The sequence below is a fragment of the Ursus maritimus genome, unplaced genomic scaffold (assembly GCF_017311325.1).
Source record: "Ursus maritimus isolate PB19 unplaced genomic scaffold, ASM1731132v1 scaffold_9, whole genome shotgun sequence".
Taxonomy (NCBI): domain Eukaryota; kingdom Metazoa; phylum Chordata; class Mammalia; order Carnivora; family Ursidae; genus Ursus; species Ursus maritimus.
The window spans coordinates 58,696,960-58,713,173 of record NW_024427107.1 but is presented as its reverse complement, the minus strand read 5'-3'; the positions used below and the strand labels follow the sequence as shown (position 1 = coordinate 58,713,173).

The 16,214-nt window shown below is 37.0% G+C and overlaps 1 protein-coding gene across 1 annotated transcript in view; it reads left to right on the top strand.

Moving 5' to 3' along the window:
* Window positions 1-1,021: 1,021 nt before the first annotated feature.
* Window positions 1,022-16,214, top strand: part of EIF3H (eukaryotic translation initiation factor 3 subunit H) — a 92,580-nt gene continuing 77,387 nt past the window's right edge. Inside the window, exon 1 of the mRNA XM_008689274.2 lies at window positions 1,022-1,188. Coding sequence (XP_008687496.1) covers window positions 1,057-1,188 — 132 coding nt within the window. The 5' untranslated portion in view covers window positions 1,022-1,056. The remainder of the gene's footprint in view (window positions 1,189-16,214) is intronic.

Sequence of the window (16,214 nt, the reverse complement as noted above, 5' to 3'; positions counted from 1 at the left end):
TGGTCTAATCAACTGGAAGAATCAAGCTGTCATCAAATGCGATGAGGAAGACTGTAGGGGGGGGTAATATTTGGGGCTCAGTTTTGGAAATGTTAAGTTGGTGGTGCATGTTGAACATTTAAGCAGAGAAGTTGCATAGGAAGGTGGACATGCTGGTGTGGACTTCAGTGGAGAGGTCTAGGGAAAAATTAATTTGGGAATTATCAGTTCTGCATAGACCTCTTTTGAATGAGTAAACATTTCAAAAATAAGCAATAGGAAAAATTTGGAAACGTGGAAAGAATGTCTTAAATTCCTTATCTAAAATTATTTGCTGAAGTTGCTTTAAAGACTTCAGTTCTATATTTCAGAGAACTATGTTATAAATAAGCATAATTTTTAGGTAGTGTGTTCTGCATTATTCTTGAACACTGTACATAAAATAGCTTCCTTGGTACTTTACTCATGGAAATCCTGCATGAAACTAATAGCAGCAAAGGGCTATTAATACTCGTTATTCTGATCAGAGTTCCCATATTCTAATTAATTTCTGTATAATCTAAGTGGTTAGAGACCGCTACATAAAATTACCTAAAACAAACTGCAATACCAGCTTGCCACTAATTAACAGAGTGACGTTGGACAAATCACGTCTCAGTTTCCAAGTATGTCTGATGGAGTTAGCACAGCTCTTCGTAGTTTAGGAGATTGGGATTGGGGAATTAATAAAAAGAAAAAAAGTGAAATAGTTTTTAGGCGAGATGCTACATTAATGAGCTATAACGCTGTTATGGTCAACTGACTAATGGAGACTGACTAAACATATGGTGGAAAATATTTTAAAAAGCCTACGTTTGTTTTAAAGCTTTCGGTGAGAAAAAGCCTCAAAGGCAGAACGCACATGCGCAGAGGATTATCTCGGCGAAGGAGGCGAGGCTGGAAAAGAGAAGGGAGGCGGAGCCCCGCTCCAGTTTGTCCTCCCATCTCCGCCCCTCGGACTGTGCATGACGTCACGTAAAGTCCGTACTTCCGCTTCCGGTCACTCACGTTTTTCTTTTTTCCTGTCTGGCTAAAAAGATGGCGTCTCGCAAGGAAGGCACCGGCTCTGCTGCCACTTCTTCCAGCTCCACCACCGGCCCGGCGGGGAAAGGCAAAGGCAAAGGCGGGTCCGGAGATTCGGCCGTGAAGCAAGTGCAGATAGATGGCTTGGTGAGTGGGGTTCCGTTTCCCCAGGCCCACGTGGGGAGCTCATTTCTTATTCCAGTTCCGCCAGACGCACTGCTTGGCAGCCTCCCCCTGAGCCTGTTGAGAGTGGGACAAGGTTTTCCCCTAAAACCTTTCTTTTTCATCTTCACTTTTTGTTGGGAGGCGCAACAGCTTTCTCTGCCACCTATTGGGGGAGTTGAGGCTGAGATAGGGAACAGAGGCTCGGGGTGTGTGTAACAGATTCTTGGGGTCTTGTTTTGAGATGCCTGGATTTGAAGAAAGACTCTTTAGAAGACAAATAGGTGAAGGAGGTGTCGAGAAGGATCTAGGAATCTAGGGCTTTTGGAAGGTAAGGTAAACTTCATTGCTTCTCTGCTGGGACCTGACATCTGTAACTTCCCAAGTGGAGATTTGCTTCGTAGCCACTTCTGAGCCTGTGGTTCAGCGTTTATCTGAAACTATGTACTAGGAATAATCATCTCTTATGTTGGCTTCTCCTTTCCCCATCTGTGAATGTTGGAGTGCCTCAGGATTTGGGTTTAGGCATCCTTCTAGCAGGTCTCTGCTTGACATAGTGTAACAAGAGTAGGTAAAAGCACACTCCTGGAGCCAGACTGCTTGGGTTTCAGTCCTATCTCTAAAATTAGCTGAATGCCATTGGTTAAGTTAATCTCTTTATACTTATTTTCCTCACTTTAGTTGTTTTGAGGATTAAAATTGGCTGAATATGTGTCAATAACTAGAACAGTGTCTGAGACATAGTCAGTCACCATTTAATCTTAGTTGCTTCAGTGTTATTATATGTTACAAAAAGTTACAGTAGTAGACCCTCCTTAAGTTCCTTTCTTGTGGCTTTAAATATTATTTATATTCTGATAACCTTTAGAATTACATTTCTTGCCAGACTTGGTTTTTGCATGCCACTCTTAAATACCCTGCTGCCTGCCTGACATCGCTTTTGGCTATCTTATAGGTATCTCAAATTTAACTTGTCCAAAATAAGATTGTTGCCATCTCCCCTTCCTTCCTCTCTCCCTATCCTTGGTCTTACCTCAGTCTCTCCCATCTTGGTGAATGGAACTACCATCTAACCATTTGAACAAGTCAGAAAACCTAGGCATTAACTTAACATTTGTTCTTGTTTTTTCCCCTCAGCAAATGCTGTTGGTTCCACCTCCAAAATATATCAAATTCATCTGCTTCTCATCTATCTCTATGCCATCAACCATATCCACTTGCAATAAAATACAGACTTCTACGACATTTTCAAGGTCCTGCTACCGTCTCTTTCTCCAAACTCACCTCCTACTTTATTCTAGGCTCCATTCACAGTGACATTTTAGTTGTTTTCTCTAACTGAAATAGCTCAAGTATTTCTTCCTACTTGATGGCTTCTTTTGATTCTTTAGGTCCTTGTCTTAAATGCCCCATTTTAAGAAAGGCCTTGCCTACCAGCCCTGTTGAATGTAGCTCCGTTCCCATCATCCTCCATCACACCACTCTGTTTCATAACATTTTCCACTGCCTGTGACTGTCTTGTTCGTTTTCTTGTTTGATTCGCCCACCAGAACGTAAGCTACTGAGGGCAGGTAAGGGACTGTGCTTTTTCACGTGTTATATTTCCAGTACAGAACCTTTTAACTGATACAGGTAGAATAAATGAATGCATGAAAGATTTCTTTTTTTTTTTTTTTAAGATTTATTTATTTTAAGAGTAGGGGACGCAAGCAGGGCCAGGGGGAGGGTCAGAGGGAGAGGGAGAGATGCAGATTCCCCACTGAGTACAAACCAGCCATGGGGCTTGATCCCACGACCCTGAGATCATGACCTGAGCCAAAATCAAGAGTTGGACCCACCGCCTGATCCACCCAGGCGCCCCTCATTTTTATACTGCTCCTACTTCGTGTCCTGATATCTTTTATAGATTATTCTAATGGTATCTTGAATTGTTCTCTTAAACCTGTTCAGTCCATCCTTCATACTTTAATTAAAAAATTCATGTAATGTGAAAAGTTAAATTTTGTTAACTTCCTTCCTGAAATGCTTACAGTGATATTGCAGTGAATTCAAGGCCTACTAAGATGTTGTCCTTGCCTTTGTGTTCAGGTTAATTTCCTACTATTTCCAAGCCTCATAGGAAGTGTACGTTCCAGTTACAAAGGGTATTTGGTTAGTCTGATGTTTAATCACATTTGTTCCTGGCATCTTGTTAGTGGTCAAGACCTGTTTTTCTTCTTGTATTGAACCTTTCCTTTCCTACCTTTGGTTCTGTTTCATCAAATCTTCTGTATCTTTAATATTACCTTCCCCTTAACAGGTGAGCATTGTCAGGACTTTCCCATATTACAGTGTTCAGTTCTCTTTTTCACTTAACGCTCTGTGTTCCATTCTTAGTCTCCACTTTTTTCCTCTTGAAGTCAGCGGTTAAAGAATTATCTGAATTGGTAGTCTTCCTTTCTTTTTTCAACTCACTGTTGTTAGAATCTCCATCACCAATAATTCCCTGATTTAGTTTTTAGAAAAATCATTGATAGCATTCGCAAAGAACTATACAAAATATGAGAATATATCACACATGCAAAATAGTATCTATGATACATAATTTAAATAATCACAAAATAAACATCCAGTTACCTGCCATTCAACGTGAGAAATAGAACATTATGAATAGCTTTGAAGCCTCTCCCTATTTCATCCTTTCTCCCATCCCTAAACCCCACCTTGTAATCACTATTGTGAGGTTTGTTCCAAGGATTGGGTTTTCTTTATAGCTTCACCATACAGAGTATTTCTAAACAATTTGTTTAGTTTTGCCTGTTTATATTAATAATATAAATGAAATGTGAATTAAATCACAGTACATGTTCTCCAGTGTCTTGAGTCACATATGCGTATCTCACATTGTTTTTGAGATTAGTCCATTCTAGACTGTGGCTATAATTCATTCCTTTTCATTACTATAGAGCACCTCATTGTATGAATATGACATAATTGTCCTCATCTGACCATTAATGGACAATTAGATGGCTTGTTTTTCTTGTGTGAAATGGTATCTCTCAAGAACTTTTAATTGTCCATTCCATTAGACTTGTCAATGAGACTTTTACTGTTCCTTGCACAGAGTCAGTGTTCAGTTTATCCTCTTGGAATGGAGGAATGGATTTTCATTGCAGTCAAGTGATCTCGTTGTTCCTAGAAACGATCAAAACTAATCTTTCCTGTTGAACTTTTCATGTAAAACCCATGTTGTTCCCCTAAACCAATCTGAATCTTTCCATGGATCAGCGAGACAAGTGGAATTGGCCTCACCTGGTACCTTGTTAGAAAGCAGAAATACAGTATCTCAGACTCTTAGGGCCCCATCTTGATCTACCTTATCAGTTGATTTATAGCCTATTAATATTTGAGGAGTAGTGTTCTGGTCCACACTGATTTCTTCCTTTATCTGAACTTTTAATGATGACAACTTGTATCACTCATCTTGGCACAGGATCATAGACTCTTCCCTAATGGTTTACTGTTTTCTTTTCTCACTGAGATGATAATTTGAAGGCAAAATTGTAAAATTTTTTAAAAAGATTTTGTTTATTTATTTTAGAGAGAGAGTGAGCCAGCAAGCACGTGTGGGGGCGGAGGGGCCCAAGGGGTATGAAGAGGGACAAACAGACTCTGTGCTGAGCTCTGAGACTGTAGCCAGATGGAGGGCTTGATCTTGACCCTGAGATCACGACCTGAGCCAAAACCAAGAGTTGGATGCTTAACCAACTCTGCCACCCAGGTGCCCCAGATTGTAAAATACTTGTTATCGTTCATAGTTCCAGTGCTTAAAACTGATGACCATCGAAATTTATTTCCTTTTAAATTTTGTTTTTCCCTTTATGTAAAAAGTTATCGTATTGTTTAAAATTGTTAGCTACCTCATTCTTCCTTTATTGGAATAAGGTAGAGTATGTTATTAATAAGTGAAAAAGTCAGAGTTCCATATACTTTGTCATTCAGGTGTCTTTCAGATGTTACCTCACAGGTACTTTCCAACTGCTCTTAAGTGGCCCCATCAGTTCATTGACCCTTTTATCACCCAGTTGGGCCCTTATTACTGTCAAAATTCTCTTATTTATTTGTTGCTTGTCTTCTCACACTAAAATATCAACTTCCTGAGAGCAGGACCAGTGTCAGGTTTGTTCACTGCAATGTTAACAGTGACTGTTACATAGAAAACACTCAGATACTGTGAATGAGTTAATACAGTTCTGGGTACAAGAAATTTTCTTGAAAATGAATCATGAGGACACTGGGTCGGTAAATGCTTTGTAGAAATGGTGTGTTGGGTGAGAAACACAGGAGTGAGGCTGGGAGACCAGTGAGCTTTATAAACTTGCTCATATTTCTTTCTTTTTTTAAAGTGTCAGTGTCTTATCTGTAAGAAAAATCACTAATATTAATTGAGCACCTGCTATTTACAAGACCCTGTGAAGGAAAGTTTGGTTAGATTATGTCTGATTCTCACAACAGCTCTAAGGGTAGATGTTATCTGCCTTACTTACCTGGTGGTTATTCAGAGCTGATGAGAAAATGTTGGTGGCGGTGCTCTGTGAACTGAAATCAATAATTCAAGTTTGTAAAGGGCTTATGCTAGGCTATGACATATATCACTGTGTAGTGTGTGTGTGTGTGTGTGTGTGTGTGTGTGTGTGACACTATATGAAGTTATAGAGACTAAATGGTGCTTGTTAAACTATGAAATGGAAGCCCTAGTCTAAAATCCAAATCTCAAGTAGAATACAATTTGGCCTTTTTAATGTTTTAACAACAAAAAATTGTGTGGCTTTTGGCTCCTCCTTTCAGTTTTCTGACTTCAGTAAAGAGTAAATTGCTTCACGTGTGTGGATATTTCAGTCAGATAACTTGAAATTCTTTCAAGCACCAAATTTTTTACATTTTCGCCATTTTAATTGTAAATCTTTCTGAAGTGTATTACATAAATTTCTGCCTCTTTAGTCAGAGAATATTGAACACAGCTTAGCCGTGTTTTGATGACTTAGTATTACTTTTAAGAACATAATTTATTGCCCCGTACTGGACAGTGGTCCTCGAGAATCCCTTTGGGTATTTACATCTGTTTATTTCTATAATGTCCCGTCTTTTAGGTGCCTTGAGCAATTTGTCTTTCTAGTTGGCTGTCTTTTTTTCTTACTGTTTTTGTTGTTAAGCTTGTATGTCTTTTACCCCTTTTATTTCCAGCTTTTCATTTGCTATGGATGGTAAACCAGATAAGCAGTATTGTTAGCATTATTTTTAACACGAAGCTAAGTACACTCTGAATGAGGATTAAATTGAGTATGCTGTCTGACATTTTGACCACTTCGTTATATTTTTGCTTTGGCAAGTAAGATGTTACTAATTGTAAGTAATAGTTTTTTTTATAGTAGATAAAAACATTTGACATTCGTTATTATATCCTAGGAAATCCAGGAGCTAATAGAACCAGTATTAGCTGGATTAAATGCATGATTTATATTTTAGAGAAACTGAGTGGGTTTTCTAGGGCATAAAGTGAATTTTTTCTAGAGTTTGGACTCAAATCAGAAATTGCTGTCTTTGATTCATTTTGCTTTCCATTATTACAACTGCTTCATACAGTATAAGGACTCAATAGATGTTAGCTCTTATTATGTGCCAGGTACTATTCAGAGTACTTTGTATGTATTATAGCATTGAAGCCATATAACAACTCTGATTTGGGAACCATTATTATCCCCATTTTACAAATGAGGAAGCTCATATAATAGATTATGTGACTTAATGAATGTCAGGATAAGGGGAAATAGAAGTAGTGTTCACAGAAGAATTAATCCAGTGTTTCTTGCTCAAGCATCAGGAAGTGTATTTTCCAAAACTTAGGTCTCTTACAGACTTAGAACTTTAAAATGTACAAGAAAGCGAATGTATCAGAATCTTTATATTTAATAATCTGTTGTATTTGGGGAGAAGATTTGTAGCTAATAGAAGTCAATTTAGTAAATATTCTCATTTGGAAAAAAGATGACTTTTAGCCAATGGGTCGCACAGATATAAGATATTGGGGAATCAACATTGAAGAAAATAGGAGGTAAGCTAAAGAGTATTGAGGAGTACTGGTAGATATTCCTAAGTAAGGTAATTTACTTGCCTTAGGGTAGGCAAATCTAAGTCTGTCTGACTTCTCAGGATGCTTTTAAGATTCATGTAACCCTGGAGACATCCTGGATTTTGTTCCTTTCCCTTAAGGTCAGAGGGCTTATTGAAATCCATTGCCTTTTTGAGAAAGTTTTCTGATCGTGCTTCCTGTGTTTATGGCATATACATCAGTGATGACAAACTGTATTAGCGTTGTTTCTTGTAGCTATCTTGGGATAACTTGAGCCTAGCATACATGGTATTTCTCATGGGGGAGATGATTTAATAAATCAGCATCTCTGGGCCTTAGTTTTCTTCTTTAATATGAGGATAATGCATGGCCTTCCTGCTGTAATGAATAGAAGCTTAATATATATTATTTTTATTGATGTTTAATTATTGTAGTAACAGATTTAGTCGTTGGTATTGATTTTAATAGTTACAGTGGGATTCCAAACTTGATGCTTTACCACGTAAATGGAAGATAATGAAAAATTTTAACTTCAGTTGTAGCATATCTGGCCCAGATGAAATGGCATATGTACTCTTCAGATGCCTATTTTGACATTAAAAGGTGTGGGTGCACAGTATTTGCTGGTTTCGTTTCTTTTGTTTTCTTGTCACCTTTGGCTTCAACTAGCTCCTGCATAATTATAAATTCTGATCTTCAGCTTAATATCTGAGACTTCAAGAGCTTTGCTGAGCAACATCAGTGTTTTAAGTCTTCTTTGCATTTTTCTGAACTTTTAGTTCAGTCCTTGCTGTGATACAGGGGAGACAAGCCTTTACGAAGCGTTAGCCTTTGGCAAGGGTCTTTGCCAGGTTTTATTTTGTGGTCAAATATTCTCATTTGTACTTTACCACGTCTACCCTAGTTTCTTAGATGAAAGCTTCTGATTTCAGCACTTACACGAAAGCTTGGTTGCATTTGCTTTTCTCTTGGAGATTAGTTCATAATTTTTCTTTTGTAAAATATTTAAATTATGGTACTTGGGTATTTCCTTTGGCAATGTATGAGAAAATATACTTAAAGAGAAAGTAGCTTTATTTTTTCTCATAAACTATTTGTAGAAGATCATTATGTAAAATGGTTATATCTTGTAAAGATTAGCTTTAGTAGCAAAAAGTACAGCATAATGTACATCTCCATCTATATAGTGACAAACTGTACTTGTTTTATTAAAACCAAAAGAGCTGAAGTGGACACTGGTGTATGTATTTTTGTTGATGTTGGCACCAGGCCCAAAAATAGAGGAGAAAAAATTGATTCAGCAAAAGAGTGGTAACTCAGTTATTAACTTAGTCAAAATATAAAACTTTTTTACTGTTTGAGTCTGAATTCATCAGCTATATTTTGGCATAATATTTTAAAGTTTTAGTTTTATTCCAAATAGCACCTAAACACCACAGATATTCATTGTATCCTGATGATTAATGTGAATTTTTTTTCTTAGTACCTTCTATACCTCTATCCCTGTCCCCAACTAATTTCATTTGATATAAGTAGCAAATGTTTGTTTATCTGTGGGACAAGAGTTATGTGTTAAAATACGATTTTTTAAAACAAAAAACATATGTATTCATTGTAAGGTAAGTTTGGGGATATCTCTCTCTCTCTCTCTTTCTCTCTCTCTCTCTCTCTCTCTCTCACACACACACACACACACACACACACGCACAGACCAACCAGAAAGAAAATTACTCAGTTTATAAGCTCATAGCATGAGGGTGGATAGCAACATTAAGATTTGGGGGTTTACTTTTCTAGTGTTTTTCCTGTGCTTTAATAAATACCTGTAGCTGCAGTTAATGGCTTAAAGGTTATGCATGATTTTAAGAATGTTGCCAAATTGCTCTCCAGAATCGTTGTATAATACAGTTTATTTTCCCGTGTACAGAATATTGGAGTACTGCTTCTTGGCACCATTGCCAAAGGAGTTAGGATTTTTAAAAATCTTAGTCTTTATTTTTAAAATTCCCTGTGCCTATTAGTATGCTAATATACTCGTTAACAGTGATTCAAGTCAGTAAAGTATTTCCTGTCCTCTGTTAGTGATACCACATCTGCCCAAGTCACCCAGGCTTCTGGTATCATCTTTGATTGCTCTACAGGGTTTCCCTCGGATTCGCTTAGGATCACTTAACATAGTTTGTGAGTCTCTAACTTGGTGTTGTCTCTGCTTTTCATTTCTCACTCTCCTTTCTGAATTATTGCTACAGTTTCATGTGACTGGTCTTACAGATTCTGTCTTGTACTTGGCCATCACACACAATGCTGCTGAGTAAATAATTATTTTTAAAGGACATCTGTAGTCCTAGAATGCAAAAACCCATTGGAAAATCCTCATTACACAAAATCAAATCATACTTGATAGCCTGACCGTTAAGATCTTCTTTACCTTCTGTTTTTAGCCTTCAAATGAGGGCTTTTAGATAACCGTTTTCAAGTTTGGTTTAAGGATAGCCTTTAAAGCAATTGAAACCCAAATATTTTCCTTTGGATAGAAGAAAACCCCTGTTTTACATTTTGTGCAGAAATGCATAATCTTCAGTTTGGTTCTGAGGGACCTCTTGAGAAAGGTGAATAATCACCTTCTGGTATTACTGTGGTGTGCTTTTTAAAAACTGAAGTCTTTTTATTATATTAACCCTGTTTAATTAAACAGCCATTTGGGTACACATGGTACATAAATCAAAAAGCAAAAAAGAGTATGGAGTGAAAAGAAGCTCTCACTTTTCATCCCTGTCTTCAACCACCCTCTTCCCAGAGGCAGTCACAGTTACTCTTTTTAATGTTTCCTTCTGGACTTTAGCAAGCACTGCCTCCTGTTAAGGAAACAGAAACAAACTATAATTGCAGTGCCCCCAAATCACCTAAAGGCCTTCTAATTAAGCAGTGGTCCATGCTCCTCAGTATAACAAACTTAAAACATGTTAGGAGTAGATAGCTCATAACAGTTTTGAAATTTTTTGGTTTGTTTTGTATGACAGAGGAAATGAATTTTGTTCCAGCAGAGCTTTTTTTATCACTCATTTTACTTGGGAAAAATTATTTTCCAGCTACATGTGGGAAAATTTGCAGATCAGTTATGTATATTGAGTTGGTAAAGTAAAAACTTAATGTTAAAACATCCTCATCACTTAACATTTAATTGTTATACATTTGTATGTTTGATTGTATCATTGAACTATCCCATGACCAATTTTTATGAGGAGAGCAGTGCTAGTCTGTTGAATTTCTTGAGACTACTTTGCCCTTCTCCCCCTTTTCCCAACAATTATTAGTTGATTTAACTTTAAAATTGTGGACCATTGATGAGTATTAGATCCAAGAGAATAATAATGAAGTGTGCTCTTTCAACTGAAATATTATAGAGGTGATATTGATTAAGTGTTTTGGAGCATTGCAACTAATCCCATATGTGTCAGGAGCAAAATATCTTTTTTTTTTTTGCTATTGAAGTTACTTAAATTTCTTTCACATCAAAACTGAACAGCAGTGATTTAAATCCTATTTATTATTTGACACAGCCAGTTATGAAATGGAACCCCTATCCCACTTGAGCCATAAAATGTGTTAAATTTAAGACTAATACTACTTTCTGCTTTTTGAATTTACATTTTGGCAGTAACTACCTTCTTTGTTCAGTGTTAGAAAAAAATGATCTAGGCTTAACCAAATAAGAAAACTGCCAAGTTCACAGATCAGTCAGTGAAAGAAGCCAGAATTAAATGAAAGTCTAGTTATTGACTTTACAGAATATGCTAAGGGGAGATTCTGTGGCATTACAGTTTCTTTGAGACTAAAATTCTTCTATGGTAATAGCTATTCTTTGTGATTGATGTGGGAAATTCAGGCTGTGGACCCTACCTCCCAGAATCTACAAAACTGGAATAAAGCCAGCCTAGGAATCATGCATCCCGCCTGACCTCTTCTCCAAATGGCCAGAAACTGGTGCAGTTGGGCTTTGCCTTTTTATTTCAGACTTCTAAGAAACTCTTGGAGTGGGTCTAGTCTTTATTTTTAGCAAGGATAATGATGTATTTAAGGGAACCTGCATACATACATAAGCACACGTATACACCGCTTTTTTTTTTTTTAAAGATTTTATTTATTTATTTGACAGAGACAGACAGCCAGCACGAGAGAACACAAGCAGGGGGAGTGGTAGAGGAAGAAGCAGGCTCATAGCGGAGGAGCCTGATGTGGGGCTCGATCCCGGAACTCTGGGATCACGCCCTGAGCCAAAGGCAGACCCTCAAGGACTGTGTCACCCAGGCGCCTCATACACGCTGTTTTGAATGAAGACCATTATTCTCAACTTTGACTCTTCGATGCAGATTTTAAAAATCTTGTTTTGAAACACCGTGGTATTGGTTGTTATAAGAGATCGCTCTAGATCAACATGACTGATAAGTCTTAACAAAACTGGAAGTTTGGTGTCAGGTAGTTGATTTTTAATAAGTTATATGTACATCTTATTAGACTGAAAAAAAATCTCTGAGGAATAAACTGAACATTCTGGGGAGGCAAGTGTCAATGCCATGAAAATACCTGGCATATTTTAGTCACTCACTAAATATTTGTTGGATAGGTGGAGGGATGAGTGAATGGATTAGGTGAAAAGTTTATTATAGTAGCTAATGTTACTGAGAATTTACTAGGCACTGTGTGCTAGGTACTTTGGGTGGGTTATTTTTTAATCCTTGCAACAGTGCTGTGAGATAGGCACTGACTAACTTATCTCCACAGGAGGTAGGTGAGGCTAGGATAGATAAGATACCTTGTCTAAGGCCACAGAACTGGCAAACTTTATTTTGGATTCTAGTGCTTCAGCCTCTGTATACCATATATTTTTTTCTGTGGTACAGACCAGAGGTTCACATTTGTGTATACAATCATAAGAATTAATTTTAAAGCTTTTATTTACTAAAGCTTTCTTTCTCACTTGAACATTATTTTTTTTCACAAAGAAAGGTTAGTTCTAGAGTTACTATGTACAACAAGTGGAAGACAACGAATGTTGGGGCTTCAGCTGGGCTCACTTACTGGATAAATAATTTACTTTCTTACCTCTGTTCTATAAAGCTTGTAGCTCCTGCTCCTGAAATAACTTTGTTTTTACCCCTCGTAAAAATACAGTGTTCAGATTGGAATCAGAGCTAAGAGAATAGTGGTTTGACCCCATGTAAGGAGAATGCCTGTCCTCTCCCATAGAAGCAGCATGGGGTGGGAGAGGAACTATGGGCTTGTGAGCCACACAGTTTGGAGTTCACATCTATTGAAATATTGTCATATTTTGAAAGATTTCATATCAGTAACATAAATTAAGAAGTGTTTGATTATAAAGTCTGAATGTTCACCTTTTGGAATTAGAGAGAATGGTCTACCTGCTTAATGTTACAGCTTCCATAAACCAGTGCTACCTAAAGTATGGGTGTGGTCTGTGAACTGTCCACTGTCTGTATGAGATAAGCACGGAATTGAGATTGAGTGTTTAGAAACTTTTATAGCAGTATGATATTGCTGTGATAGCCAAGAGTGTGATCCCTGGGCTTGTATTTTCTCTTTTTTAAAAAAGTCACTTTTCTTCTAAGTTTTCTTTTTTTACTATAGTATTGGTCTGTGAGGGACTGGAAGAAAATAAGTTCTTCACCACCGATAGTCTGAGAAGACCTGTTATAAACTATTTGCATACCTATTTTAGCTAATAGCATCTTCCTGTAACCAGAGTCTAATAATATTTAATAGAACCGTGTATAAAATACTACTGTGATTATTAAATACCACTAGATTTACTTTTTTATTGTTGGCTTATTGGCTTGAGTGGTAAAACATTTATATACATTCAGCATTTCTTTTATCTGTGAGCTGTTTAAAAAAGATGAACAAGTGGATTTAGTATTTCTTATTCTAGGTGCACAATACAGGTTGCAACCTCTGGACATTCCCTATGAACTTGGCTTTATATAGGAAGATTAAAAATGATGGTATAGTTCCAGCAATTTAAAACTACTTATGTCTCTAATTTGAACTGGGCTTTGAACAGATCCTTTTTATGTCTACTACAGGGACAGTGGAAAACCTGCTGCTTTTCTTGGTGAAAATTTATTACTGTTAGTTTGCTCAAAGTTTGAGTTGATATTTTTGCTGATTTATAATTGGCTTGTGTTAGGCTTCCCTCAAACAGCTCTCTCTGCTTGTTGAAAATCAGTCTGTATAGCCAGAAGTTCCTCTTTGACCTTGGTGGTGTGTACATATATGTATTGTCTAGTCGTTTGTGTATGTGAGTACAGTGACATCTGTGAATAGAGGTGAGGAGTAACCATATCAACAAGAGATTAGAATTAAAGTCAGCAGGTGCTCAGGCTTATAGTTGTATTTTTTTACTTTCTCCTCCTTTCAAAGCCACTTATTCCCCCCACCTTTTTTACGTACCTTAAAGAACATGCTAGAATCAAGATACGTCCACATCAGGGGCGCCTGGGTGGCGCAGTCCTTAAGCGTCTGCCTTCGGCTCAGGGCGTGATCCCAGGGTTCTGGGATCGAGCCCCACATCAGTCTCCTCTGCTAGGAGCCTGCTTCTTCCTCTCCCACTCCCCCTGCTTGTGTTCCCTCTCTCGCTGGCTGTCTCTGTCTCTGTCAAATAAATAAATAAATAAAATCTTAAAAAAAAAAAAGATACGTCCACATCATTCTGTCAGCTCAGTAGCATTGTCAAAAAGAAATTAGCGGGGTTTTTTGGTGAAACTTCATGTGGTAAATTGCTGTAATTGCTGGATTTTAAAATCTTTTCTGTTAACTTTTTCTTAACATTTGATGTTTTTTGAATTGAAAACAAATACATGCTTATTATAACTAAATAATAACAAAGATTCATAAAAGATATGTCCTTCCACACCATTCTTGTTCATGCAAACATAAAAGCATAACTGCATGTATATAATAAATTTTTATTACTAATAATTTTTAAAACTCTAACCCTTTGTGTGTTGTGGCTCTTTGGGAATCTGATGAATGCCACGGATCTTTCTTCCAGGAAAATGCCTTTAAGTGTATAGAAATTATTGGTAAAATAGCTAGTTAATCCCATTAAATTCCAAAATACTTTAAAATAATGGCAAAATTCTAAATGTTATACTTTTTTGGCTTCTAAAACAGTATAGTTTAATTTATTCTTGATTGCCTGGGCTTATAAATGTGAGTTATTATAAATTTGAGTTTATATATAGTTATGTAAAACATATGTTATACATAATGCAGGGATATAGCAGCGGTTTTTTACCTAGTTCCTTATAAGCAACTCGGAATCTTTGAATTGAGAAAAATTGGAAGTGGGTACGTGTATGAATTGTTTCTTCAGATTTTAAAAAATGTGTACAGGTTTTTAAAGTTCAGGTATTATTTATACAGAATAAAATCCACCTCTTTAAAATGTATGGTATGATGACCTTTTGTAGTTGTCAACAGCTGTACATTTGCCACCACATCAAGGTGTAGAATAGTTGCTTCACCCTAAAGAGTGTGCCGATCTGCAGTCAGTATCCTCCCCTCACCTCACCTTGCCGCCCCCCTCCCCCGCAACTACTTAGGGGTTTTGTTTTGCCTTTTCTAGAACTCCATGTAAATGAAGTCATATAGTACATAGCATTTTGTTTGACTTCTTTCAGTTAGAATGATGTTTTCGAGATTCCTCTCTGTTGTACTGCTATTTCGTTCCTTTTTATTGCTGAGTAGTAGTAGTACATAGAATGGATATACTACAATTTGTTTACCTAAGTTTGGTGGCCTTTGGGTTGCTTTCAGCTTTTAGCTAGTATGAATGATGCTGTTATGAGCAGTTGTGGACGTATCTTTTTGTGGGTATATTTTCATTTTTCTTGCTGAATTCCTAGGAATAGCAATTTGGGTCATGTAGTAAGTTCGTATTTAGCTAGAAGATGCCGCAATTACTGTTTTCTACCTTTCCACCAACACTTTTTATGGGGTTCTAGCTTTTTGGAAATGTCTTAATTTCCACTTTCCTAACTCAGAAGTCCAGGACTCCATTTTTTGATCCAGGACAGAGAATGGATTGCAATCCAGCTCCTAGCTCCTGGGTATTTTATCTTGGTCTGTTGTACCTTTGGGTGCTGCTGTGTTAACTCACAGGGTTAATGCTCCGGTTGTTCGTTTGCTTGTCTTGCTTGATTGGTTATTTCAGCTTTTTAGAAATGCAGTATATTCAGCATTTCTGTATGTCTGCAGGGGTAGAGGGGATTCAGGTACTTGAAATTGGCATATTGCAAGGCCTAAAAATTCCAGATTATATTTCTTAAATAGTTTACTTTTTAACCCTGAACTTTATTAGAGTTGCTTTAATAGAGGGATTTTGTGTGGTAGCTTCATAGCCCTTATTTTACCAGGTGAAGATTGGCTCTGACACTGATGTTAGAAATACTGCTGATTAAAAGTCATGTAGTATTTCCTGAAAGGATTTTGTTAATATATTGTATTTCATAATTCATCAACAAAAATTATATGAAATTGCTCATTTTGAATCATGTAATGGTATCTTAAGACACAACTATTTCTGTGAGTAGATTGAATTTATTATTTATATGGCACTGCTTTTGGTAAAAACATGAAAGTCTACTCCCATCCTAGTGTTCATCCATCTTTAGGCCTTTTTGTTCTGTAAAGTATGACTTGTGTACTTTGTGAAAAGTAAATATTAGCATTTTAATTTGAAATCCATAGCTGGCAAGTATTTTCTTCACCCAAGCCAACTGCTTGATCTTCACTTCTCTGCTCAGTTGTCATCTCGGAGAGGGGCCTTTCCTGGGTCATGCCAGTTAAGGTTATCTTCTTTTCAGTTCATCTGTTTATTTTC